We start from the raw sequence: 26,584 nt of genomic DNA, 5'->3' as shown, positions 1-26,584 counted from the left end.
CCAGGCACCATTGGCAGGCACACATGATAGAAATGCTATTATATTTTAATTCCTGTAGTCAAATGATCAAATCACCCTCCAGTGGCCTCATGGGTGAAATGTTATTCATAATTTCATAATTAATAAACTGTCACACACTGATCGGTTTCACCTCTCTTTGTGATTGTCTCCACCCCCTTCCAGGTGTCGCCCATCTTCCCCATTATCCCCAGGGTACTTATACCTGTGTTCTCTGTTTGCCTGTTGCCAGTTCATCTTGCTTGCCAAGTCAACCAGCGTTTTGTCTCAGCCCCTGCTTTTCCCAGTCGCTCTTTTTCTCGCCCTCCTGGTTTTGACCGTTGCATGTCCTGACTCTGAGGCCGCCTGCCTGACCACTCTGCCTGCCCCTGACCCTGAGCCTGCCGACCTGTATCTTTGCCCCACCTCTGGATTATTGACCACTGCCTGCCCCTGACCCTGCCTGCCGTCCGGTACTGTTGCCCCACCTCTGATTTACTGACCCTTTGCCTGCCTTGACCTGTCTATTGCCTGCCCCTGTTGGATTATTAAACCGTTCTTAATTCAACGTTGTCTGCCTCTGAGTCTTACCTTCATACCTGATATAAGCTTCTTTTTTTTTTAAACCTTGCAGAAAATCTGGTGTTTGTTATATTTCAGTCTTCTGTTATGTATATAAAGTGAAATATTGGGATGTAAACTCAAACATGATTTTATTCCATTTAATATATATGCCATTTAGTCGACGCTTTTGTCTCAAGAGCCTTACAGTCATGCATGAATACATTTTGCGTGTGGGTGGCCCCAGGTACTTAACCCACAATCCTGCCGACGCAAGTGATAACGTCAAAGAAGGGAGGACATCATTCATTTGTTAGAAAAGTTATTAATGTCACATAACTTGATTAAAGTTGCATAATATGGATGGAACACTTCAACACCGTGCTATCTACAAGGGGTGGTCATAAGATACTGTCAAAACACCTTCCATCATTACATAGTCTAAATACCATCCCCCATCGTCATCAAATGCATCATTCCATTTCAATTCTTATACAAAACAAGACATGGAAAAACATTTTAACATATAAGGATAATCCAGAAAAACAGAAATGTGCCTAAAACTATGAATTACATACATTGAACTGAAAGTGCTGCAGGAACAATGAGATAGCTACATACAGTTCAACAAAACACCAAGGGAAAAAGCTTGGTTGGACAACAAAATCACTGGCAAAGCATTATGAGGGCGGCGGGCCTTGCAGTGGTTGAATACCTTCCCAGAGTCTGAAATGTAACGACCCTTTACTGTGACACAAACCTGGCAATACAACACTAAATAGTCCGTTTGTGTATCCGTTCTGGTTGGCGTCTCAGTGGGGAGTGGCGGTATGACTGATATTATGTACAGTATGCGGAGATGTCGACAGTTCACTAGGACTATAAAGTGGACACTGTGATAGCAGAACTGGCTAATGCTAACTAGCATCCAGGCAAGGGTTGTGTAACAGTGCACCGTTTGTGATGAATGGGGAATTTGTATGTGCTTTCTGTTGTACTGTAGTTGTGCTCTTTACTATTATTGTCCTCTGGTTTTTGTTGAGTGGAAGTTGAGGGGAGGTTTACCGATTGCAGTAGACACTGTATTTCTGATGCAGAGGGGGAAATCCCAAATTCCGCACCCCCGGTTCTGAAGGGCCGCAGTTAGGGCGGGCCTTTGCAATGGGGTAACGGATGCTCCCATCAGCCAACCAGCCTGCGTCGCAGCGGTCCAATCCCATGAACCGCCAGGCGGCATAGAGCTGGCCCACCTTTGCGATGAGACCGCCGTCTGTGGTGCACGCCACCACCGCTTCGGTGAAGTTGAGCTTACGGGGACCTTTCAGGAAGTAAACTGTCCCTATGATGGAAAAGAGAGACAGGAGAGTCTAGTAAGTTCTGAGCACGTCGAAGGAGAAGACAGATGAAAACAAGATTGACAATTCCAATCATTCACATTTCTCCTGTTACACTTATTGTTTGCGGAAGTGTTTTGCATGTGTTTTGTGTCCGAGGCGAGATGTTTTATGGAGAGCGACACGCACACTGACCCTTGGGGGCGGCTGAGAAACAGAAGGCGTCAAAGCGGTGGAGGTGGCGGTGGCGTTGTCCATAACTACGGAGACCGGAGGCTAAGTCCACGCCCCCACAGGCCTCCCGCGGCGTGGTGATTGGGTACTGAGCCGTCCCGTCAGCTAACCAGCCGGCGTTGCACCAGTCTAGCCCCTCATCCCAGGCGGCAAAGAGCTGCTCAAAGGTGGCCAGGGTTGAGTCCTGCTCCTCACACGCACGCTGGGCCCCCAGGAAGTTGAAATGGTAGCGTCCCATCTTGGAATGGTAGGGAAATACCACTCCTATAACAGGGATAAAGTGAGACATTTGCTGGAGGGGTTAAAGTGCTATAGGATCCAGCAACTGTCCTTTTCAGTGAAAAATGCCATTCATGACACTCGTAAGGACAATAGGTTGAAGGTAATTTAATAAATAGACCATAGCTGGAACTAGGGATGTGAACGTTTAAGCGTTTCAACAAAATTGGGATCGTTACCGTTTAGAGAAACTAACTAACCTATTATTTATTTTTTTAACACAGTGCAGTTATCACAAAACTACCACTAAAAGGTTCCCGATCATCATCTTAAAGGGAAACATTTCAATTCAACGAATACCTAATGCAGCAATGCCGTAAGGTTAGTAAGAAATATGCATATTTCAAATGATTTGCCACGGATATAAAGCGCTCCACACTCCCATCATTGTTAACAGTTGGGAAAATGGCAGAGTGAGACAGGGACGCGACAGCAGCGAAATCCTGCGTGGCAATACTTTGAGAAGTCCAATGAGAAGCTGGTGAAATGCAAACTTTGTGAGGTGGATTTAAGCCACAGTGGAAGCTCAGGTGCAATGCTGAACCATCTGAAAGGGGAGGCACCGTGAGACCCAAGTCATTGCTCTTCACAGGAAAGAAGTGCAATAAAGGATGGAGTGAAAAGCGCTGATTACAGAAATGATTGCAGTTGATATGCAGCCATTGTCAATGGTAGAGGATGTCCACTTCAATGCCCCGATGGCATATAGATGCCATGTTGAAAAACATTGACAGCCCGGAGGGAGAAATTGTACCATGATTGCTCTGCAAGTACACAGCTCAAGCTCTCAATGTCACCCTATACATGGCATTAACAACAAATTGTTGGACGCCTATGAACACGCTGTCATACATCACTGCAATGAGCCATCACGTTGACGAGAAGTGGGATATGAAGTCCCATGTACTGACTACTGATACACAGCAGAGAGCCTAAAAACGTAATTAACTACCATCCTTGCTGAGTGTGTGAGGGACAGCAGGAAGTGCTGTCTGGTAGCCATGAATGAGGTATATTGAACTACATTGCCCCCTAGTGGTCATATGCAGGACCATTATTGTGAATTCACATGTTTTAAAAAATATATCCAATACCAGTCAAAACCTACTCATTCAAGGGTTTTTCTTAATTTTACAATTTTCTACATTGTAGAATAATAGTGAAATAAAACTATGAAATAACAAACGGAATCATGTAGTAACCAAAAAAGTGTTAAAACAATTAAATTAAATTATATATTTCAGATTCTCGTACTGTATATTATAATTTAAATGTTTAAACTATTTTAAAAAATGGCTGTTTAAATGTTAAGAACATTTTTACATTCGTCACATCCCTCGATTGAACGGAGTGAACCCTGTGTTCTGTTGTTTAGAGCTGAGGGAGCTGACAGACAGACAGACAGAAACACACACCTCGCAGCACCAGCTCCACCGTCACGCTCTCGTCTTCTAGCCCGTCGATGATCTCACAACGGTAGCGGCCCGTGTCGTTCTGGTGGAGCTCGTTGATCACCAAAGACATGTCCCCCGGTGTCGCCCGATGCAGGCGCACACGCCCCTGGAAGCTGCCGTAGCTACGGTGACGGTTGCCCATGGCGACCATCACGTCTGTTTCGTGGGCGGTCTTACCCGCTCCGTTGGCGGGTAGCCAAGACCATTTGACCCGGGTCCGGCGGGGGCCGTTGATCTCGGGCTCGTAGCGGTAGTGACAGGGCAGGGTGATGTTACTGCCCCTGGCTGCTGACACCGAGGGCTGGGGGGACTCCACGTGGAGACGCACGCTCTTAATGTAGACTGGAGAAGAAACAGACAAGGACAGGACACAGGATAGATAAGAGTTATGCAGTAGAGTAGATACTGGATAGGAGCCAGGAACTTTCAGGAAAAGTGGTCAAACCAGAGCCCCTGTAGTAAGTAAGAACCTGGGTCTGCCTTCAGTGTACAGTGCCTTGCAAAAGTATTCACCTCCCCTTGGCATTTTTCCTATTTTGTTGCATTACAACCTGTAATTTAAATGGATTTTTATTTGGATTTCATGTAATGGACATACTCAAAATAGTTCAAAAATAGATCAAATTGGTGAAGTGAAGAAAAAAGTTTGAAAAATAAAAATAATAAAAATTAATAAAAAGTGGTGAGTGCATATGTATTCACCCCCTTTGCTATGAAGCCCATAAATAAGATCTGGTGCAACCAATTATCTTCAGAAGTCACATAATTAGTTCAATAAAGTCCATCTGTGTGCAATCTAAGTGTCACATGATCTTTAATTTTTTACCTTTATTTTACTAGGCAAGTCAGTTAAGAACAAATTCTTATTTTCAATGACAGCCTAGGAACAGTGGGTTAACTGCCTGTTCAGGGGCAGAACGACAGATGTGTACCTTGTCAGCTCAGGGATTCAAACTTGCAACCTTTCGGTTACTAGCCCAATGCTCTAACCACTAGGCTACCCTGCCGCCCCTGATCTGTCACATGATCTCAGTATATATATATACACACCTGTTCTGAAAAGGCCCAGAGTCTGCAACACCACTAAGCAAGGGGCACCATCAAGCAAGCGGCACCACCAAGCAAGCGGCACCACCAAGCAAGCGGCACCACCAAGCAAGCGGCACCACCAAGCAAGCGGCACCACCAAGCAAGCGGCACCATGAAGACAAAGGAGCTCTCCAAACAGGTCAGGGACAAAGTTGTGGAGAAGTACAGATCAGGGTTGGGTTATAAAAAAATATCCCAAACTTTGAACATCCCACGGAGCACCATTAAATCCATTATTTTAAAAATTGAAAGAATATGGCACCACAACAAACCTGCCAAGAGAGGGCTGCCCACCAAGACACACGGACCAGGCAAGGAGGGCCTTAATCAGTGAGGCAACAAAGAGACCAAAGATAACCCTGAAGGAGCTGCAAAGCTCCACAGCGGAGATTGGTGAATCTGTCCATAGGACCACTTTAGGCTGTACACTCCACAGAGCTGGGCTTTACTGAAGAGTGGCAAGAAAAAAGGCATTGCTTAAGAAAATAATACGCAAACACGTTTGGTGTTCGACAAAAGGCATGTGGAAGACTCCCCAAACATATGGAAGAAGGTACTCTGGATAGATGAGACTAAAATGTAGCTTTTTGGCCATCAAGGAAAACGCTATGTCTGGCGCAAACCCAACACCTCTCATCACCCCGAGAACATAATGCATTATGCTGTGGGGATGTTTTTCATCAGCAGGGACTGGAAAACTGGTCAGAATTGAATGAATGATGGATGGCTCTAAATACAGGGAAATTCTTAAGGGAAACCTGTTTCAGTCTTCCAGAGATTTGAGACTGGGATGGAGGTTCACCTTTCAGCAGGACAATGACCCTAAGCATACTGCTAAAGCAACACTCGAGTGGTTTAAGGGGAAACATTTAAATGTCTTGGAATGGCCTAGTCAAAGCCCAGACCTAAATCCAACTGAGAATATGTGGTATGACTTAAAGATTGCTGTACACCAGCAGAACCCATCCAACTTGAAGGAGCTGCAGCAGTTTTGCCTTGAAGAATGGGCAACAATCCCAGTGTCTCGATGTGCCAAGCTTATAAAGACATACCCCAAGAGACTTACAGCTGTAATTGCTGCAAAAGGTGTCTCTACAAAGTATTGACTTGGGGGGGGGGGGGGGGGGTGAATAGTTATGCACGCTCGAGTTTTCAGTTTTTTTGTTGTCTTATTTCTTGTTTGTTTCACCCCACAAAATGTTTTTGTATCTTCAAAGTGGTAGACATGTTGTGTAAATTAAATCATACAACCCCCCCGAAAATCTATTTTAATTCCAGATTGTAAGGCAATAAAATAGGAAAAATGCAAAGGGGGGTGAATACTTTCGCAAGCTACTGTATTTGGGTCTTCCCAGGTAATCAGACCCTTTTTGGAACTCTTGGGAATGGTGCGTCTATAAAATCTAACCTGCTCTCAGTTTTGCATGTGTACTGACAAAACATACTGTGTAGCACATATTGTATAAATGAATACCACTCTAGGTGGTGTGTTGTCTGCTACAACTTAGGCATGGTCAGGCTTGTCACACGCAATGGAATGGTCTTTGATCCGATATATGAAGAGGCTCCACTTAAGATCATTATACCCTTTTAACATTATCGTGCCAATCCAAACCAAACTGTGCTAAAACTGGTATTTTCTTTTCACATTCTCTTTTCCAGCAGTTTCAGAAAATGTTGGTGGATGCATCGTCAGGTCAGCCCAGTACAGCTTGGCTCGGATTAGTGTGAACAGGTTATTTGTGTATTTATGAAAATACTGTATTACATACTCTCTCCGTTGCCATCGCCATCCATAACGTCATGGTAGAAGAAGCCATTGTTGTATACGGGGAAGGCGTGGTTGGAGACCAGGATGTACATCCAGACGACCAATAGGGGGTGTAGGGGGCTCAACATCCTTACAGCGGAACACTGGGATCTGACTTCCTCTGCAAAGGATTCATGTCAGTACATGTTTTAATGGTGAAATGACTCAACCTGGACTAGATGGTCCAACATGGTACATTCCACTAAATTGTTCCCTATCTTATCAAATCCATAGCCGTGGGAAGTAGTTTGGGGGGGGCTGCTGCGGCGTCAGTTCAGCTAAACATGGGGTGTGGCAAAGTGGGGTGTGGCAAAGTAGGGTGTAGGCAAAGTAGGGTGTGTGGATATACACCCACTAGATGAAGCTCATCTTACTGTACGTCTACACCATTTCAAAACGTTCAAATGCTATTTGGAGAACAGCAAAAACAAACATGTCCCCCGGACTTTATCATCTCAATATTAGGTTTAAAGGTTTGTGGAATGGTGTGTGTATGATGTACTACTCAACCTCATCATACATAGGTTACATTGACTAATTTAGCCTATTTGTGGGAACAGTGCAACATGAAATAGACGCATAAAACACACTATCAAGGCCGACTCCAAATACCGACAACAATGTGAAATACCGACATCAATGTGAAAGTAAGAGGATCATAAAACAGCTGACTGTGAATGCAAACTATGCCAGATAAATCTGACACATGCATTGAAATAAAAGCCATACACCAAAGGAATTATTTAAGCCTACAATCGACAAAATCTATTAGCCCGCTAGAATTAGGCTATTCTACAGAACACGTGTTTGGTCCAATCTTGAACTATCTTCCTTTCTTTCCTATCCACCCCCAATGACAATCCTATTTTCTCCATCAATATGAAAATAGAATTTGCACATGCCTGTCTCACTCTGCACACCAGTGCTAGTCAGTGCTTATTATTGACCTCCAGGGGACCCACAACCAATGTTCCCTCCCCAAAAAATTGGGCACTGAGCAAATTTCAGGTCTGCTGAGCGTAAACTTGAATGTTGTGAAAATTCTGTGCAACTTCCAGCACGTGTTTACTGTGAACACTGAGGCTGTATCCGCTTTAAGTTACAGTTTTACTGTGAACACTGAGGCTGTATCCGCTTTAAGTTACAGTTTTACTGTGAACACTGAGGCTGTATCCGCTTTAAGTTACAGCTTTAACATGTGGCCTACCGAAAAAACAATGGAGAAAATGCATCCCATAACATTATAACATGGAAATAGCTGTTCTATCATCCAGCAAACAGTAGCAGCCAATGTGTGGTGTTAAATGTAGGCTTACATTCTATGAGACTTTTGAAAAAAAAAACATGCAGGGCTTCGACATTAACCTGTTTATCTCAAAATACAACACTGCCCCTTTAAGACACAAAAAAGCTCTTTATCTGACTCACTTTTCAAAGATGTCTACAAACGTATATGTTATGTCCTCTTGAAGCAATCACTTCTATTGCTGACTACAAATGATCTATAACTGGGCTACTAACTCACCAACTAGCAAAGGATATGAGCAAAATGTGCACATGTGGCTACATGCAGCTCTCGCTTTGTTCTCAAAACAAGCGCATCTACTCACGACCGCTCATGCTGTAAACATGATCAACCGGTTGTGACCACTGCGCTAGAAAGTTGAATGAAGTTCAATCTTGTGTTTCTCTCTGGGGGATGATATTTCTGCGCGGCAGTCTCGGGCTACTGTGGCGCAGCTTAAAGGGAACATTGTCCACAACCCAATTATTATTATGATTATTTCTGGCGGCAAGTGGGGAGGCTCCCAACCAAAACCCAAAGGCATAAACCATGGCCAAATGTTAAGAATAGCAGAACATTTGCTTAAAAATTACTTTATTACATTTTAGGTATTTTTTGCACAGTTGTACCAATGACAAATAAATTGCAATGAATAAAAATAAACCGAAATATAGACTAGAATTGTTCAGTCCGTGTTTCGTCCAGCAGCTAATGCTTTGTTCACGTGCTATCAGAGTTATCGGTAATGTCCTATGTCGGGCCGGGAAGTTTCACTTGAATGACTCTCCAAATCGGAATTACAAGGGGTCACTGAGAAAATGTTTTTGTCCGAGTTGCCGAGTTTCACCACTGACCTTAAACCCTTTCAACCAACAGATGACAACAAGTCGGTTTTTGACAAATACAATATGGGTAATGTAGCTAGTTTTACCATATTGTCAATGTTAAGCAAACTAGCTAACTTTACAATAAGCAACGTTAGTTAGCTTATCAAGCTAGTTCAAATCTTATTGGTTGAATATTGTTCCGACCAAAAAGCACATGAATGAAACAAAGTTGTATTTCCAACATCCAAAATAAGAAGTAGGAAGCACGTGAACGCAGCATGTCAAATTTGAGGGGAATTGTGGACTTTGTGAGGTATCAAATTTTACACACAGCTAGAACAAGTCTTAGAAGTGTTTTTAGCAACAGTGCCATCGCAGAGGTTTAAAACCCATGCAGTGTTTTTATTTGTAATATATCCTTGAACGTCTAATCAATCATTGTGTGTGTTTATTTATTGAATATAACCCCAAAATATATATTTTTAATAATTTATATCCCTGGGCCTCCTTGCTCAGTCCGACAGTGTGGGCGTGGGGATACAAATTAGATTTTATATTTACATATACAGTACTGATTGGCTGATTGAAGTCTAAAACCCACCCCCTTAACCCTTAGGAAAAAACAAAGTCACATGGTTTTCAACCTGTCAGTTGGAGCTGAACCCTGAAAGTAGACTACTCTGTTTTGTCAAAATACATCATGCATCCTAATTTGCTATATTATTGTTTTGCTGTTTTCAATAGGTCACCAGAAGATGCAGACAGGTCCCAGAACAGCCTGTTTGCAGGGTGGATCATTCTGGCCTATACCCTGTCTACTGTCTATTCAGTGCAGTAAACCATTATTATCTACAGGGCATACTATAGGCCTCTTCAATTTTAGCTAGTTAACATTAGCATTGCTAGCTATTTGGACGAACTTGGCTAGCTAATAGCAACATAGTCATCTTTCTAAAATAAATTTGACATCATAATGATGGCATAGTTGTTTTCTTAAATGATAATGCCCTCAAAGCCAATATATCCCCCAAACACTTATCTATTATCTATTTTATACAACGGGTTACCAACAGATTCAAATAATGATTGAAAATTTCAGTAAAAACTTTATTTTGATGAATTTACTCATACTATTTCATCCTTCCATGAGATATAGTCCAAACACAAATCTAGGGTTGCTACCCAAGGTGGCTGGTTGTTCATTCTGTAGATTAGGTTGCCAGAGACGCAATCCAGTTGTGAAGTCTTTTTCTCCTAAATATAGGAGACACAGCCCAGTCGTTCGTTCTAAATATTCCGTTGCCATGATGGCTGGTAAAGTTCTAATCTCTAGCTTGCTAGCTAGTCAACTTTGGCTAACACAGTCACATCAAACACTGCAGCCAGAATAAGAGCAAAGTAGCCGCATTTGCGTTTGTTTAAGCTGTTTTCTATTGACATTTTATTTTTGGTATACATACATAAGAATCAGCTAATGATGTGACATTTCACCTGGCTTGTTTCCAAGCCACAGTTTGCATTGAGTAGAGTAGAACTTTTAGTCGGGCATCATTCATTCAAAATAAGATTCAAGTTTTTGATTTGTTAAAAAAGTTTGAAATATCCAATAAATGTCATTCCACTTCATGATTGTGTCCCACTTGTTGTTGATTCTTCACAAAAAAATACAGTTTTATATCTTTATGTTTGAAGCCTGAAATGTGGCAAAAGGTCGCAAAGTTCAAGGGGGCCGAATACTTTCGCAAGGCACTGTATATGGATGAATAACTGTCTCTAGACCAGGGTTTCCCTAACACGGTCCTCGGAACCAACAGGGGGCCCGTTTTGGTCTTTACCCTAGCACTGGACAACTGATTCAACTAATCAACTAATCATCAAGCTTTGATCATTTGAATCAGCTCTGTAGTGTTTGGGCAAAAACCAAAACGTGCAACACTTGGGGCCCCTAGGGCCGAGTTTGGGAAAACACTGCTCAAGACACTTACTTCTTGAATGGTTACTGCCACTGTCGGGTGAAAGATGGGTGGATGGAGGATCAAGCTGCTGGTAAATCCACATGTGTATCTATACATAGCCTGATTTGCAATGCAGTCCAATGCGAAGTGTGCTCATATGCCCATGGATTGAATTTCTCTGACCAAATGAGACATCATGGGCGGCAGTGTAGCCTAGTGGTTAGAGCATTGGACTAGTCACCGAAAGGTTGCAAGTTCAAATCCCTGAGCTGACAAGGTACAAAATCTGCCGTTCTGCCCCTGAACAGGCTGTTCCTAGGCCATCGTTGAAAATAAGAATTTGTTCTTAACTGACTTGCCTAGTAAAATAAAGGTAAAAAATTAAAATCGTTATTGTTGGATGGAAAGAACAGTGCAAAGAAACATTTGCTGCCTTGCAGCCAACTGATCTTGCTTTTTCTCATTGCTTTAAAGTGAGAAATGTTTGGTCTTTGGTATCTTAACTCTGCATGCTGCAAACAATGAGGGGCCAACAGCAATGTAGGAGGATATTTAAGCAATAAGGCCCGAGGAGGTATGGTACATGGCCAATATACCATGGCTAAGGGCTGTTCTTATGCACTATGCAACGCAGAGTGCCTGGACACAGCTCTTAGCCGTGGTATATTGGCCATATACCACAAACCTCTGAGTTTCCTTATTGCTATTATAAACTGATTACTAACAGAAATAGACATAAATAAATACAAACTGTCATACCCATTATATACGGTCTATTCCAGCCAATCAGCATTCAGGGCTTGAACAACCCGGTTTATAAATGCAAATAACAGATCTATTGTCATTCAAGGCATTTCTTTCAAACAGCTCTTATATAAAAAGGGTATTATCATAATTTTCACAATTTCAGTGTTATTTCAACTTTGATAGTGTGGAAATCTCATCAAAATGTAAATAACATTTTAACTGCACTGCCCTTCTGCATTGTTGGTTAAGGACTTGTAAGTAAGTAAGTATTTCACGTTGTATTCAGCGCATGTGACAAATAAAATCTGATTTGATTTGAATATTACCCCGAACTGGTTGCCAACCATCTCCATGGGGCCATATTGGACAGGATTCACATGGCCATATCTCCATAAATAATTGGTACATAAGGCCCAATAATGACTTAAAGGGTTTAGAGAACACAAGAAAATGGCATTCTAGGTGACTACCTCATGAAACTGATTGAGAGAATGCCAAGAGTGTGAAAAGATGTCATCATAGCAAAGGGTGGCTACTTTGAAGAATCTAAAATATATTTTGATTTGTTTAACACTTTTTTTGTTAACACTGATGTCTTCACAACATATAAAATAGTAAAAATAAAGAAAAACCCTTGAATGAGTAGGTGTGTCCAAACTTTTGACTGGTACTGTATATTTCCCACAATTTTTTGCCCGTTTTGCATGATTGCTCAAGGTCATTGACCACAGATAAAATTATGTAAAATCAGGATATATTTACCGTAGCTTTGATTGGACTGATCATGTCAACATCATAATTTCAAAATCTTAGCTAGCAAGCTAGCAGTCATCATCATGAATCAAGTCGACAACCTACTGGCAAATCCTTTTCAATCCTTGTTATAGGAATGGAAATTATAGATAAAACGTATCAGTGCTCATCGGCCTTTGGCCATAAACATTACACAATAAGTTGGAAACCGCACCACCAAGATTTACATGCTAAAATCGCCACTGGCTATGTGAGAGGTTATAGACTTACAGTAAGTGTTCAGATTTCAGGTTACTATTCAACTTAACCCATCTGAACAGTAGGCTTGCCATTTTTAAGTCAGTATTGTGACTGTAGAATCTGTATAACATCTCACAATCATCACACATAACATAGCCAGCACTGCTATTATCCTATTTTACCTCCCAAGCATTATGCTACTGTTCTGGCCCTCCTTCTATTTATTTTCAACTCTCCATTTCACATCTTTTCTCTTATTGAATTCAACTATGACAGCGCCGTTTTTACCTCAGTGGATTGATGTTAACTTTTTCTGCCCAAGTTCCAGGGCCTACCGTGACATTCTGGGGTTTCTATTGTTGTAAAGACATGTAAAAGACATAATTTTGCATGAACATAACCAATCATGATGTTTTCATCTTATTCTTGTCAAACAAATCACTTCCTGTGCATGTTCATCCACCCCCAAATAATTCCAGCATCCAAAAGTGCATTGTGCACTCACGCCATTTGATGAATGGAAAGAGACACCAAAAAAAGTGTAATGAAATTTGACTTATTGCCTGAATTAATTGATTTTGTCTTGCTGACAAAAGGACCTTTTTTGTAGAAATATCACGCCTTGACCTTAGCTATCTTTGTTTTCTTTATTATTTTGGTTAAGTCAGGGTGTGACTAGGGTGGGTATGTTAGTTTTTGTATTGTCTAGGGGTTTTTGTATGTCTGTTTTTATTTGTATATCTAGGGTTTTTTGTAAGTCTAGGTATATGTCGGTCTATGGTGGCCTGATGTGGTTCCCAATCAGAGGCAGCTGTTTATCATTGTCTCTAATTGGGGACCATATTTAGGTAGCCATTTTCCTGAGGTATTTGTGGGTTATTGTCTATGTGTAGTTACCTGTCAGCACTTATTTATTTATTTATTTTGTTTGTTTGTTTGTTTGTTTGTTTGTTTGTTTGTTTGTTTGTTTGTTTGTTTGTTTGTTTGTTTGTTTGTTTGTTTGTTTGTTTGTTTGTTTGTTTAGTGTTCATTTGTCTAATAAAAGAGAATATACGCATACCACGTGGTGCCTTGGTCTCCTTCATACAACGAACGTGACAAGAAAGAAAAGTTGGGACACCTGAAAGGGGGCTGAGATACATGCAGGACTGTCCAGGGCTGACAGTCCTGGGATATACATGGGATATATATATATTTTTAACCATGACACAGATGTGTGGGTGTTCATTTAATATGGAATAAGCTTTTTTTCCATTTCTGCATTGACTCCCCTGGGGCCCCATAATTTGCATTCTGATCCAAACAATTTTTCATGTGGATTCATTTTGGCACACAAATGTGAATATATTTTCATACTTATTTTCAGTATTTTACATTTATACACAAAGTTTTCTGATTGCAACCCAGCCAGCACATAACGTTCTGAGAACCATGTGTTTTTTAGAGCTTGGTGAGAGCATGGTTTCCCTATTGTTATTTTGCATACAACCTTCCCACAACTTTCTGGGATTGGTGCAGGATAGTTGCTTGGCTTTGGAACGTTCTCAGAACATTTTAAGGAACTTGACAAAGTTTTATTTCCTTGGTATCTCATAAAACGTTTGCTAAAAGTGTTGGTAATGGTCTAGGAACGTTCTCCAGCTGGTTTGGTATTGGGAATGTTCTGAAATAGTTCAGAGAACATTAAGAAACAACATTCCTCTATGGGAATTTCAGTACTTCAGCATAACGTTTTCTGCAGGTTTCCTCATGGTTCTATTTAAAGTCATGTTCTAAGAACATTAAGACAACTTTCCATAAAACCACAAGAAAAGAGTAATATTTAAAGAACATTCTGTGAATGTTATTTAAAAACATCCGCAATCCAGTCTCGGTGTCAACCAAGCTCTCTCGAGCCTCTATCTTGGTAAGTGTGTTCAAGTGTGTTGGCCGTGCCCAATTATTGGCCACACCTAATCTTAATGAGTGCCTGTTTCCTTTGAAATGGGGTCTGTTTGAATAGACTAAAATTAGCCGCTTTGTATGAGTAAAAAAACACATGGCACCATGGTGGCGCAGTGGAATAATTCAATGAATAGACAACAGAAGATCATGGGTTTGAATCTCATTGACACCTTGCCACAATAAAATGTATTTCCATGTGTCCTATCTGTGTTTGGAGTTCAAAATATGTAATAAGCTAGTAGTGTTATTAAAAGTATAATTGAAACATTCAGTGAAAGTTAAGGAAGTTCTAAAAAATAATCTCCAAATAACCTTTACATTTCGTTCAAAACATTATCATTTAGAGAATGTTGTCAGAACGTTATTTAATTATTTAATCATTTCTATTCTCAGAAAGTCAATAAAATCCTCCCAGGAAAACTTTCAAGGAACCTTTCTCAGAACCTCTCTGCAACCCACCAAAAATGTATGTTTACAGAACAGACGATATTTTTCCTTGTGTTACTTAAAAAAAAATCAGTTTTACCAGTCAGGAAGCGTATGGTTTCTTTACCAGAACCAATGGGAAATCAAAAACTTACTTTCCCGTAGCTTAGTTGTCTTATTCTCTCTAACAAGTATTTATTATCTAATTGTCCATCTAATTTTATTGGTTATCACTTTCAAGTTGTGGTGGCAAAGTAGGCTAATTTAAAGCTATACATTATTCAAGTATCTATTTGGCATCACTCAAAAGATTTTAGTTTAACTCGAATTAAGGTCGTAAAAAGAAGACTTACTTACAGATTGTAAAGATGTACGTTGTTCTCCGGCCAGAAAATGGACAACGTTGTGTCAATTAATGTTCCCCTTGTGTTACTTTGTGAGACAGTTACGCTGTCTGTCGGGGCAATTCATCCCATTGCGATTTTCAGGGAGAACACGAGTTGCGACGCATTGAGAGGAAAGTGACCTCATCGATCGCAACAACAACAACAAAAACGGGCATAAAAGCTGCATTACGTTTACTATTGCATTACATAGGGATATATCACAACAATGTACTTATTGATATTTTCAATATTCCCTTTACTAGCCCACCATCATTTATAGGTGCATTTAATGCCATTTTTAATCCAATAATTAATAAATCAATCAAATGTATTTTACATAGCCTTTTTACATCAGCAGCTGTCAAAGTGTTTTACAGATATCCAGCCTAAAACCCCAAAGAGCAGATACGCATCCAATAGTTTATGGTTTTCCCATATTCTTTTTAAACACATGGGCAACCTCAATGAGGATATGTTTCTCATATCCACATACTTTAATGTTCATATGAAATATGTAATCCCTTGAAATTAACCAAGTTTGTTTTATCAGTTTGAAACAATATGCCTATGCCACAAATCATTTCCTAAATGAATTAACTCAACTTCCAGAGTAGAATAAATAGATTTTAGGCCTATGCAAATCCTGACAAATATGAATGAGCGATCTGTATTCACATGTTCAAGATTCTCAATGAGGCTTTGGTTTATGGGTATTATCTCTGAAAATGAAGTCGTTAGCTAAATCCTGTATGTGAAGCATATTCTTTGACTCATATTTTGCCTCGACCTTGAATGGCACTGTCAATATTGTCACGTGGGCTCATATTTCTGTGGAAGGCTGAAATAATACCAGCAGTGGTGGAAAACAGAGACAATTCCAGTTCTCCTCAGAAACCTCTGAAATGTGTTTTCCACTGTAAATAGCTGAGCGAAGTATAGAAGTTATCATAGCGCAGATGTGAGATGTTTTCCTACTTTCCTACACATGCTAAGCCCTTAGGGAGCTAGAGGGTGTATACTACCTCTACACATGCACATACACACATAAAACCTATGCACACGCACCCACACATCCCTCTGTCACCCCACCTCAAGTTCAAGAGCGAGACCCCTACACACGCTATGGTCCCCCCCCTGCTTCCTATGGGAGGAGCCCTGTCTACATCGAGCTGATATTTTAGTGTCACTGGTGCCTGTTCTTCAACCGCCTCAGTAGTGATGTCACATAATGTATTTAGTCACACGTTATAGTCACATGCACACACATAATAGAAACACTAAACACAGCTACAGAGGGAAGGAGGGAAAAGCCAGACTACAATCAACACCCCCTCTCCCCCCATGGACAGAGCCCCCAACCCATTCTCATCCTAGACTGCACCACAAACATGCAATCACACGCGCGCGCACACAGAGAGGCATGTAGCCACTCACAACCCATCCTACACCCTCACTACAACCATCCATCTTACTCGCTCTGCTTAATACCCACAGCCCTCCGGCTCTGTGCTGGCCTGGGGGACACCCATTTAACTGCCAATCTCACTGACACACAGCCATTACACTGGTGCGTTTGAAGAGCCCCAGTCGCTGGTCTTCCCAAAGCCCAGATGAAAGCCTCTGCCTGGGGGCTCCGAATACCAGGGCACTATGAACTGCAGGGCTGACTGGATCCAGGGGTATAATTTCTACTGTCAACAGGGAAGCCAGTTTGTGTTGGATGAGACACTTCCCACCACACAAACACACAGAGTCAGACACGGACACAAACACATGAAAGGAGACCAAATGCGTGGTTTGTTTGACTAAATAACACATAAGTAGCTATGCGGCCACGTTTGTTGACACTCAGAGGAGACACTCACAGACAGCAGGGTTCGTCACAAAGGATGTGTGTGGGAGTGTTGAGTTGGGATGTATTTACAAAGTTAGATGATTATAGGACAGAGACGGGACATAACGGTGAGAAGGCCAATGCTCAAGCATAAAGACATGAAGATAAAATAATTAGCTGGATTTCTTACAGCTTGCCTAAGTATAGAGAATAGAATGAGTCATTTCTTAGAGGATCGTCTTCAGCAATCACGAGGCACCATTTTGATTCCTCAGAAATTCAGAGTACTTTACACCATTACTTCCTCAAAAACGTATCGTGATATGACGGAAAAGTAAACTTAACCTGAGACCTACTTTCCTTGCATTTCTCAAATTTCCTAGGATGACTTGTGCATGCATGCACATGGTTATTGATGATTATTAAATGAAAGTACATGTATCCAAACTCTCTACATGAACTCAGCAAAAAAAGGAAATGGCCCTTTTTCGGGACCCTGTCTTTCAAAAATAACTTGTAAAAATCGAAATAACTTCACAGATCTTCATTGTAAAGGGCTGTTTCCCATGCTTGTTCAATGAACCATAAACAATTAATAAACATGCACCTGTGGAACGGTCGTTAAGAGACTAACAGCTTACAGACGATAGGCAATTAAGGTCACAGTTATGAAAACGCAGGACACTAAAGGGGCCTTTCTACTGACTCTGAAAAACACCCAAATAAAGATGCCCAGGGTCAATGCTCATCTGCGTGAACGTGCATTAGGCATGGTGCAAGGAGGCATGAGGACTGCAGATTTGGCCAGGGCAATACATTGCAATGTGAGACACCTAAGACAGTGCTACAGGGAGACAGGATGGACAGCTGATTGTCCTCGCAGTGGCAGACGACTTGTAACAACACCTGCACAGGATCGATACATCCGAACATCACACCTGCGGGACAGGTACAGGATGGCAACAACAACTGCCCGAGTTACACCAGGAACACACAATGCCTCCATCAGTGCTCAGACTGTCCACAATAGGCTGAGAGAGGCTGAACTGAGGGCTTGTAGGCCTGTTGTAAGGCAGGCCCTCACCAGACATCATCGGCAACAACATCACCTATGGGCACAAACTCACCGTCGCTGGATCAAACAGGACTGGCAAAAAGTGCTCTTCACTGACGAGTTGCGGTTTTGTCTCACAAGGGGTAATTGTCAGATTCGTGTTTATTGTTGAAGTAATGGGGCGTTACACTGAGGCCTGTACTCTGGAGCGGGATCGATTTGGAGGTGGAGGGTCCGTCATGGTCTGGGGCGGTGTGTCACAGCATCATCGGATTGAGCTTGTTGTCATTGCAGGCAATCTCAACGCTGTGCGTTAAAGGGAAGACATCCTACTCCCTCATGTGGTACCCTTCCTGCAGCCTCATCCTGACATGATCCTCCAGCATGACAGGAATGTCATTGTTCTGCCATGGCCAGCAAGGATCCCGGATCTCAATGCCATTGAGCACGTCTGGGACCTGTTGGATCAGAGGGTGGGGGCTAGGGTCATCCCCCCCAAGAAATGTCTGCAAATCTGGTGCAGTCCATGAGGAGGAGATGCACGGCAGTACTTAATGCAGCTGGTGGCCACACCAGATACTGACTGTTACATTTGATTTTGACCCCCTTTGTTCAGGGACACATTATTCAATTTCTGTTAGTCACATGTCTGTGAAACGTGTTCAGTTTATGTCTCAGTTGTTGAATGGTCATTCAAATATTTACACTTGTTAAATTTGCTGAAAATAAACACAGTTGACAGTGATAGGACGTTTATTTTGTTTCCTGAGTTTATATCCTTGAGTGGATATAATCAGTTTAATTTCACATACAGTGGGGAGAACAAGTATTTGATACACTGCCGATTTTGCAGGTTTTCCTACTTAGAAAGCATGTAGAGGTCTGTAGTTTTTATCATGGGTACACTTCAACTGTGAGACAGAATCTAAAACAAAAATCAAGAAAATCACATTGTATGATTTTTAAGTAATTAATTAGCATTTTATTGCATGACATAAGTATTTGATCGAACCAAACCAGTAAGAATTCCAGCTCTCACAAACCTGTTCGTTTTTCTTCAAGGATCCCTCCTGCTCTCCAATCATTACATGTATTAACTGCACCTGTTTGAACTCGTTACCTGTAAAAAAGACACCTGTCCACACACTTAACAAACAGACTCCAACCTCTCCACAATGATCAAGACCAGAGAGCTGTGTAAGGACATCAGGGTTAAATTTTAGACCTGCACAAGGCTGGGATGGGCTACAGGACAATAGGCGAGCAGCTTGGTGAGAAGGCAACAACTGTTGGCACAATTATTAGAAAATGGAAGAAGTTCAAGATGACGGTCAATCACCCTCGGTCTGGGGCTCCATGCAAGATCTCACCTCGTGGGGCATCAATGATCATGAGGAAGGTGAGGGATCAGCCCAGAACTACATGGCAGGACCTGGTCAATGACCTGAAGAGAGCTTGGACCACAGTCTCAAAGAAAACCATTAGTAACACACTACGCTGTCATGGATTAAAATCCTGCAGCGCATGCAAGGTCCCCCTGCTCAAGTCAGCGCATGCCCAGGCCCGTCTGAAGTTTGCCAATGACCATCTGAAAGATCCAGAGGAGGGATGGGAGAAGGTCATGTGGTCTGATGAGACAAAAATAGAGCTTTTTGGTCTAAACTCCATTCGCCGTGTTTGGAGGAAGAAGAAGGATGAATACAACCCCAAGAACACCATCCCAACCGTGAAGCATGGAGGTGGAAAAATCATTCTTTGGGGATGCTTTTCTGCAAAGGGGACAGGACGACTGCACCGTATTGAGGGGAGGATGGATGGGGCCATGTATCGCGAGATCTTCGCCAACAACCTCCTTCCCTCAGTAAGAGCATTGAAGATGGGTCGTGGCTGGGTCTTCAAGCATGACAACGACCAGAAACACACAGCCAGGGCAACTAAGGAGTGGCTCTGTAAGAAGCATCTCAAGGTCCTGGAGTGGCCTAGCCAGTCTTCAGACCTGAACCCAATGGAAAATCTTTGGAGGGAGCTAAAAGTCCGTATTACCCAGCGACAGCCTTGAAACCTGACGGATCTGGATAAGGTCTGTATGGAATAGTGGGCCAAAATCCTTGCTGCAGTCTGTGCAAACCTGGTCAAGAACTACAGGAAACGTATGATCTCTGTAATTGCAAACAAAGGTTTCTGTACCAAATACTAAGTTCTGCTTTTCTGATGTATCAAATACTTATGTCATGCAATAAAATGCAAATTAATTACTTAAAAATCATACGTGATTTTCAGGATTTTTGTTTTAGATTCCGTCTCTCACAGTTGAAGTGTACCTATGATAAAAATTACAGACCTCTACATGCTTTGTAAGTAGGAAAGCCTGCAAAATCGACAGTGTATCAAATACTTGTTCTCCCCACTGTATATGATAATCACATGTGCTACATAAAGATCTACTCACAGCAATGTTTTTTTAAAACCTCTACCTGGAAAAAAATGGAAATAAATAGAAAATAGGCAACATTTTTGAGACAAAAATATGTGCTTTGCTGGCAGGTTTTCATCAAGGATCTCTCTGTACTTTGCTCCATTCATCTTTCCCTCGATCCTGACTAGTCTCCCAGTCCCTGCAGCTTAAACACATCCTCACAGCATGATGCTGCCACCACCATGCTTCACCGCAGGGATGGTGCCAGGTTTCCTCAAGACGTGACACTTAGCATTCAGACCAAAGAGTTCAATCTTGGTTTCATCAGAACAGAGAATCTTGTTTCTCATGGTCTGAGTCCTTTAGGGGGCTTTTGGCAAACTCCAAGCAGGCTATCATGTGCCTTTTACTGAGGAGTGGCTTCTGTCTGCCCACTCTACCATAAAGGTATGATTTGTATTTGTATTTATTATGGATCCCCATTAGCTGCTGCCAAAGCAGCAGCTACTCTTCCTGGGGTCCAGCAAAATTATGGCAGTTTATACAATTTTAAAAACAGTACAATACATTCACAGATTTCACAACACACCGTGTGCCCTCAGATCCTGACTAGTCTCCCAGTCCCTGCAGCTTAAACACATCCTCACAGCATGCTCAGGGATGGTGCCAGGTCTGGAGTCCTACTCCACCACTACCACATATCTACTGTACTAAATCCTTGTGTATGTATAGTGTGTGTGTGTGTGTGTGTGTGTGTGTGTGTGTGTGTGTGTGTGTGTGTGTGTGTGTGTGTGTGTGTGTGTGTGTATGCGTGCGTCTGTGCCAATGTTTGTGTTGCTTCACAGTCCCCGCTGTTCCATAAGGTGTTTTTTTAATCTGTTTTTTTTTAATCTAATTTTACAGCTTGCGTCAGTTACTTGATGTGGAATAGAGTTCCATGTAGTCAAGGGTCTATGTAGTACTGTGCCTCCCATAGTCTGTTCTGGACTTGGGGCCTGTGAAGAAACCTCTTGTGGCATGTCTTGTGGTGTATGCATGGGTGTCCGAGCTGTATGCTAGTAGTTTAGACAGACAGCTCGGTGCATTCAATATGTCAATACCGCTCATATATAAAAGTAGTGACGAAGTCAATCTCTCCTCCACTCTCAGCCAGGAGAGATTGACATGCATATTATTAATATTAGTTCTGTGTGTACATCCAATGGCCAGCCGTGCTGCCCTGTTCTGAGCCAATTGCAATTTTCCTAAGTCCTTTTTTGTGGCACCTGATCACACGACTGAACAGTAGTCAAGGTGCGACAAAACTAGGGCCTGTAGGACCTGCCTTGTTGATAGTGTTGTTAGAAGGCAGAGCATCGCTTTATTATAGACCAACTTCTCCCCATCCTAGTCATCTCAACGTGCTCAATTTCCACATTATTTATTACAAGATTTATTTGAGGTTTAGGGTTTAGTGAGCGTTTTGTTCCAAATACAATGTTTTTAGTTTTATAAATATTTAGGGCTAACTTATTCCTTGCCACCTACACTGAAACTAACTGCAGCTCTTTGTTGATTGTTGCAGTCATTTCAGTCGCTGTAGTAGCTAACGTGTATAGTGTTGAGTCATCCGCATACTTACTCAAAGTCAGTGGCATGTCAGGGCCTAAACTGCTACCCTGGAGAATTCCTGATTCTAACGGACTTATATTTGAGAGGCTTCCATTAAAGAACACCCTCTGTATTCTGTTAGACAAGTAACTCTTTATCCACATTATAGCAGGGCGTGTAAAGCCATAACACATAAGTTTTTCCAGCAGCAGACTATGATCAATAATGTCAAAAGCTGCACTGAAGTCTAACAAGACAACCCCCACAATCATTTTATCATCAATTTCTCTCAGCCAATCGTGTAAGTGCTGTGCTTGTTTAGTGTCCTTCCCTATAAGCATGCTGAAATTCTGTTGTCAATTTGTTTACTTTAAAATAGCATTGTATCTGGTCTAACACAATTTTTTCCAAAAGTTTACTAAGGGTTGGTAACAGGCTGATTGGTCGGCTATTTGAGCCAGTAAAGTGGGCTTTACTGTTCTTGGGTAGAGGAATGACTTTTTCCCTCCAGGCCTGAGGACACACTGTCACGCCCTGGTCGTAATAATTTGTGTTTAACTTCATTTATTTGGTCAGGCCAGGGTGTGACATGGGTTTATTGTGGTGTGTTTTGTCTTGGGGTTTTGTGGGGTGTTGGGTGTGTAGCTTAGCGGGGTTATCTAGCAAAGTATATGGCTGTCTGGAGTGGTTCTCAATCAGAGGCAGGTGTTTATCGTTGTCTCTGATTGGGAACCATATTTAGGCAGCCATATTCTTTGAGTATTTCGTGGTTGATTGTTCCTGTTTCTGTGTTAGTTTCACTAAATAGGCTCAGTCACTTTGGTTTTTCCTTTTTTTCCTTGTTTTGGAAGAGAAGAGAACGAGCGCCATTCTCCTTGCGGAGATGGTGCAAAATACATCAACACGGTCGGTCCCTGGGATTGGGCTGGCCAACACGATTCGGTTTGCTTGGAATGAAAAGGAGTTGGAGCCTTTAGGACGGGAAACTTTTGGAAGGATAATATTGATGGGGATTCTAAAGCTGACAGTGAAGGACGTGTTTTGTTTCCAAGGCAACTCGTTGGAGGGAGCATACGACGTGGCACTATATACAGAGGAGAAACACAATGATATCCTGAGAAGGGCAAGAGCAGTGGGAGGTGAGAGGCCGATGAGCCACTATGAAATAACAAGCCTGGCGAAGAACAACTTTAGGGTTGTAACTGTCAACATTTACAACCCATACGTTAAGGATGAAGAGGTGAGGGCCTTTCTGGGGAGATACATGGATAACGTCTCCTCAGCAAGGCACCTCAAAGACTCCCTTGGGTTTTGGAATGGGAGGAGAGGCTTCCAGGCCCTCCTCAGGGAGGACCCAAAGGGACATGGTGGCTACCTCCATCCTCCTGCTATGTTCTCCCTAGAGGCTGACAGGGGGACGTTGTTTTATGCACGTCAGCCCCCATTTTGCAGGCGCTGTATGGCCTATGGCCACATTTTCGCCTCGTGCAGCACGAGAAAATGCAGATTTTGTGGATCTGAGGAACACAAGGCGAGGGATTGTGACAAGCCTAAGGCGTGCCATGGGTGTGGCTCGTCAGCACAACTGTGGCGGGGGTGCCCGGCTCGTCAGAGGTCATATGCGTCTGCGGCTGGGGGGGGGGAGCAGGAGCGGGGGATGGGGGAAGAAGAGGAGGGGAAAGAAGCACGCCTCATGACCAGAGTACAGGTCCAGAGGGGAAGGCCGCAAGGAAGGAGGAGGAGCAAGAAGCGGCGGATGGAAGAGAGAAGGAAACGGAAGGCACGGGAGTAGGAGAAACAGGAAAAGTGGCGGAAGAAGGCATCCGAGTGGAGGAGCATGAGAGAGAAGAAAGCGAGGGAGGAGTGTTGGAGAAGGAGACTGTGGAAGAGCAAGTGGACTGGGGGGAAAGTGCCCTGGTGGAAGAGATGAGGGGTATGGTGGAGGAGCTGGCGGGGGGGGGTGGTATCTCTCCACTGCCGCCATCACCAAAGAAGAGAATGAAGAGGATGGTGCGAGTGGCCGACAGAGAGAGGGAGTGGATGGCCAAGAGAGTGATGGGGGTGGGAGAAACTTCTGGGTTGCTGCTGGTTTCCCCAGGCCCTCAACTTCTTTTGGATGGGGATACACCTAACACGACTCAGGACTGGGTACAGGAGGAGGTGGGGAGTTTTTTGTTTGGGGACTCAGCCTCCCCAATATTTTTTTATTATTATTTTTTTTTCCAATCCAGCTGCAGCACTGGGGAGGGGGAGGATTGTGGGGGTAGACCCAGGGTGCAGGGCACCCCGGAGCCAAACACTATTCCTGCATCCTGGGTTGGTGAGATGGAGGAAGAGGGGGGGATGCCGGGAGTACGGATGGTGTTCTCACCGGTAGATATGGAGCAGGGGAGCATCGGGTGAGTCTCCTGTTTTTTTTTTTCTGTCTGGGTTTAGTATTTGAGTGTATTACATGTTTTTATTTTATTCTTTCATGGGGTCTAATTTTACTTTTGTTAGTTTAAATGTAAGGGGTTTAAGGGATTTTGTTAAGAGGAGGGCGGTTTTTAGTTATTTGGAGGGTGTGGGGTTTGATTTTTGTTTTTTACAGGAGGTTCACCTGAGGGATGGAGGGGATGTTAGTAGGTTTAAGAGGGAGTGGGACAAGGGGGAGTCGGTTTGGGGTACCCAGGTCTTTGGGTAAGTTGTCTGGGCGGCTGTTGCTTGTTTTCTTTTCGGATCACGACGGGGTGCTCCTGCAGGTGGGGTCGCCAGTCTGCCTCTTTGGTAGGGGGTACTGGAAGTTAGATCGGGATGTGCTGGAGGAGCAGGCTTTTGTTGACGGGTTTTATGGTTTCTTTTGGAGGCTTGAAGGCCTCCGGTCCATGTACGAGGGGGTGTTAGAGTGGTGGGAATTAGTTAAGGTGAGGATTAGGGCTTTTATAATAGGGTATTGCAAGAGGAAAAAAAGGGAGGAGAGGAGGGAGGTGGATCGTATCTAAAGGTTAATTGAACTCGAATACGAGGCAGGCAACCTCGGCGGGTTGTTTGACTGGGAGAGATCCTCAACCCTAAAGGGGCAGCTCACGGAGTTGCAGGAGCGGAAGGCTCGAGCTTTCCTGGAGCGTGCGCATAGCGGCTTTCTAGAACATAATGAGACTTGTTCTGCTATGTTCTTTAAGTTGGTTAGGGCAAGACAGAGTAGGAAGGTAATGCATGGTGTTAGGGAAGAAAATGGTAATATAGTTAGAGAACCAGAGGATATGGTCAGGGTGACAACTGATCATTTCCAAGGTTTATTTAAGGGAAATAGATGTAGAGCAGGGAAATGTGTTTTTAGAACACTTGTCCAGGCGGTTGTCGGAGGACATTAGAGAAGTGATGGAGGCCCAGATTTCACTAGAAGAGGTTGAGAGCGCTCTTAGGAGGATGGGAAAAGGGAAGGTGCCTGGGATGGATGGGCTGCCGGCTGAGTTTTATCTCAAGTTTTGGGGTATACTTGGACCAGTGGTCCTCGAAGTCTTGAAGGCCATCCTTGAGACGGGGGTCCCGGGGGGATCAATGGCTGTTGGTGTGCTGTCACTTTTATATAAGAAGGGGGAAGTAACAGACCTTGGCAACTGGCGGCCGTTGACCATGCTGTGTGTAGATTACAAGCTACTTGCAAAGGTTTTAGCAGACCGGTTGCGCACAGCCCTTCCCTACGTCGTCCATGAGGATCAGATGTGCGGGTAGAGGGCCGCTCTATTAGATGGAACCTACAGTTAATCAGGGACTCCATCGCTTGGGTTGAAGATAGAGGACTGCCTTTAATGGTAGCAGCGCTAGATCAGGCGAAAGCCTTTGATTGCGTGAATAGATCCTTTTTATTCAGAGTGTTAGGTCGATTAGGATTTGAGGAGAAGTTCATAGGATGGATTCGTACATTATATGTCGGAGCGGGGTGCCGAGTTAGTGTAAATAGTCACTTGGGTGACGTTTTTGACCTCTCGTCTGGGGTCAGGCAGGGGTGCCCACTCTCGGCTCTCCTCTTCGTTCTGTACATGGAGCCTCTGGGGGCTGCCATTAGAGCAGACACAGGGGTGGAAGGCTTGTTGATCCCTGGAAGTGGTGGGCTGCGTGTTAAGATGACGCAGTACGCCGACGACACTTCCTTGCTGCTGTGCAAGGACTCGTGCCTGACAAGGTCCCTTGCCATCTTTGGGGATTTCACCCGAGCGTCGGGAGCAGTTCTGAACCATGCAAAGTCTTCCGTCAAGTTTTTCGGAAGATGGCGCGGTAGAACGGATGTGCCTGGGGGGTTATCTCTCTGTGAGGGGGCCCTGAGGATTCTCGGGGTCCATTTTGAGACCTCCGGCTCAGCGACGCTAAACTGGAACATGCGTATCGC

At 43.2% G+C, this 26,584-nt stretch overlaps 1 protein-coding gene across 2 annotated transcripts; it reads right to left on the bottom strand.

The window, feature by feature from the left end:
- Positions 1-736: 736 nt before the first annotated feature.
- LOC135509632 (hyaluronan and proteoglycan link protein 3-like) lies at positions 737-15,432 on the bottom strand. 2 transcript variants are annotated; one of them, XM_064930436.1, is made up of 5 exons: positions 15,293-15,432; positions 6,721-6,879; positions 3,821-4,201; positions 2,088-2,390; positions 737-1,897 (listed from the first exon to the last, which is right to left on the bottom strand). In XM_064930436.1, exons 2-5 carry the CDS (start codon positions 6,845-6,847, stop codon positions 1,620-1,622), a joined length of 1,089 nt encoding a protein of 362 aa, XP_064786508.1. In that variant the 5' UTR covers positions 6,848-6,879; positions 15,293-15,432; the 3' UTR covers positions 737-1,619. The 2 variants fall into 2 exon arrangements, with proteins under 2 accessions (XP_064786508.1, XP_064786509.1); XM_064930437.1 differs by lacking the exon at positions 15,293-15,432 and adding an exon at positions 8,187-8,396.
- Between the last annotated feature and the right edge of the window lie 11,152 nt (positions 15,433-26,584).

This window comes from Oncorhynchus masou, chromosome 22 (genome assembly GCF_036934945.1).
Source record: "Oncorhynchus masou masou isolate Uvic2021 chromosome 22, UVic_Omas_1.1, whole genome shotgun sequence".
NCBI lineage: Eukaryota > Metazoa > Chordata > Actinopteri > Salmoniformes > Salmonidae > Oncorhynchus > Oncorhynchus masou.
Note: the sequence above shows the minus strand (reverse complement) of the source record. Positions and strands in the feature narration are given on the sequence as shown.

Coding starts and splice junctions, on each gene's coding strand:
- LOC135509632 (XM_064930436.1), bottom strand. CDS start 6,847: ATGTTGAGCCCCCTACACCCCCTATTGGTCGTCTGGATGTACATCCTG. Junction 2,391..3,820: donor GGTGGAGCTGGTGCTGCGAG/GTGTGTGTTTCT, acceptor TCCCTGTTATAG/GAGTGGTATTTCCCTACCAT. Junction 1,898..2,087: donor TTTCTCAGCCGCCCCCAAGG/GTCAGTGTGCGT, acceptor TTTCCATCATAG/GGACAGTTTACTTCCTGAAA.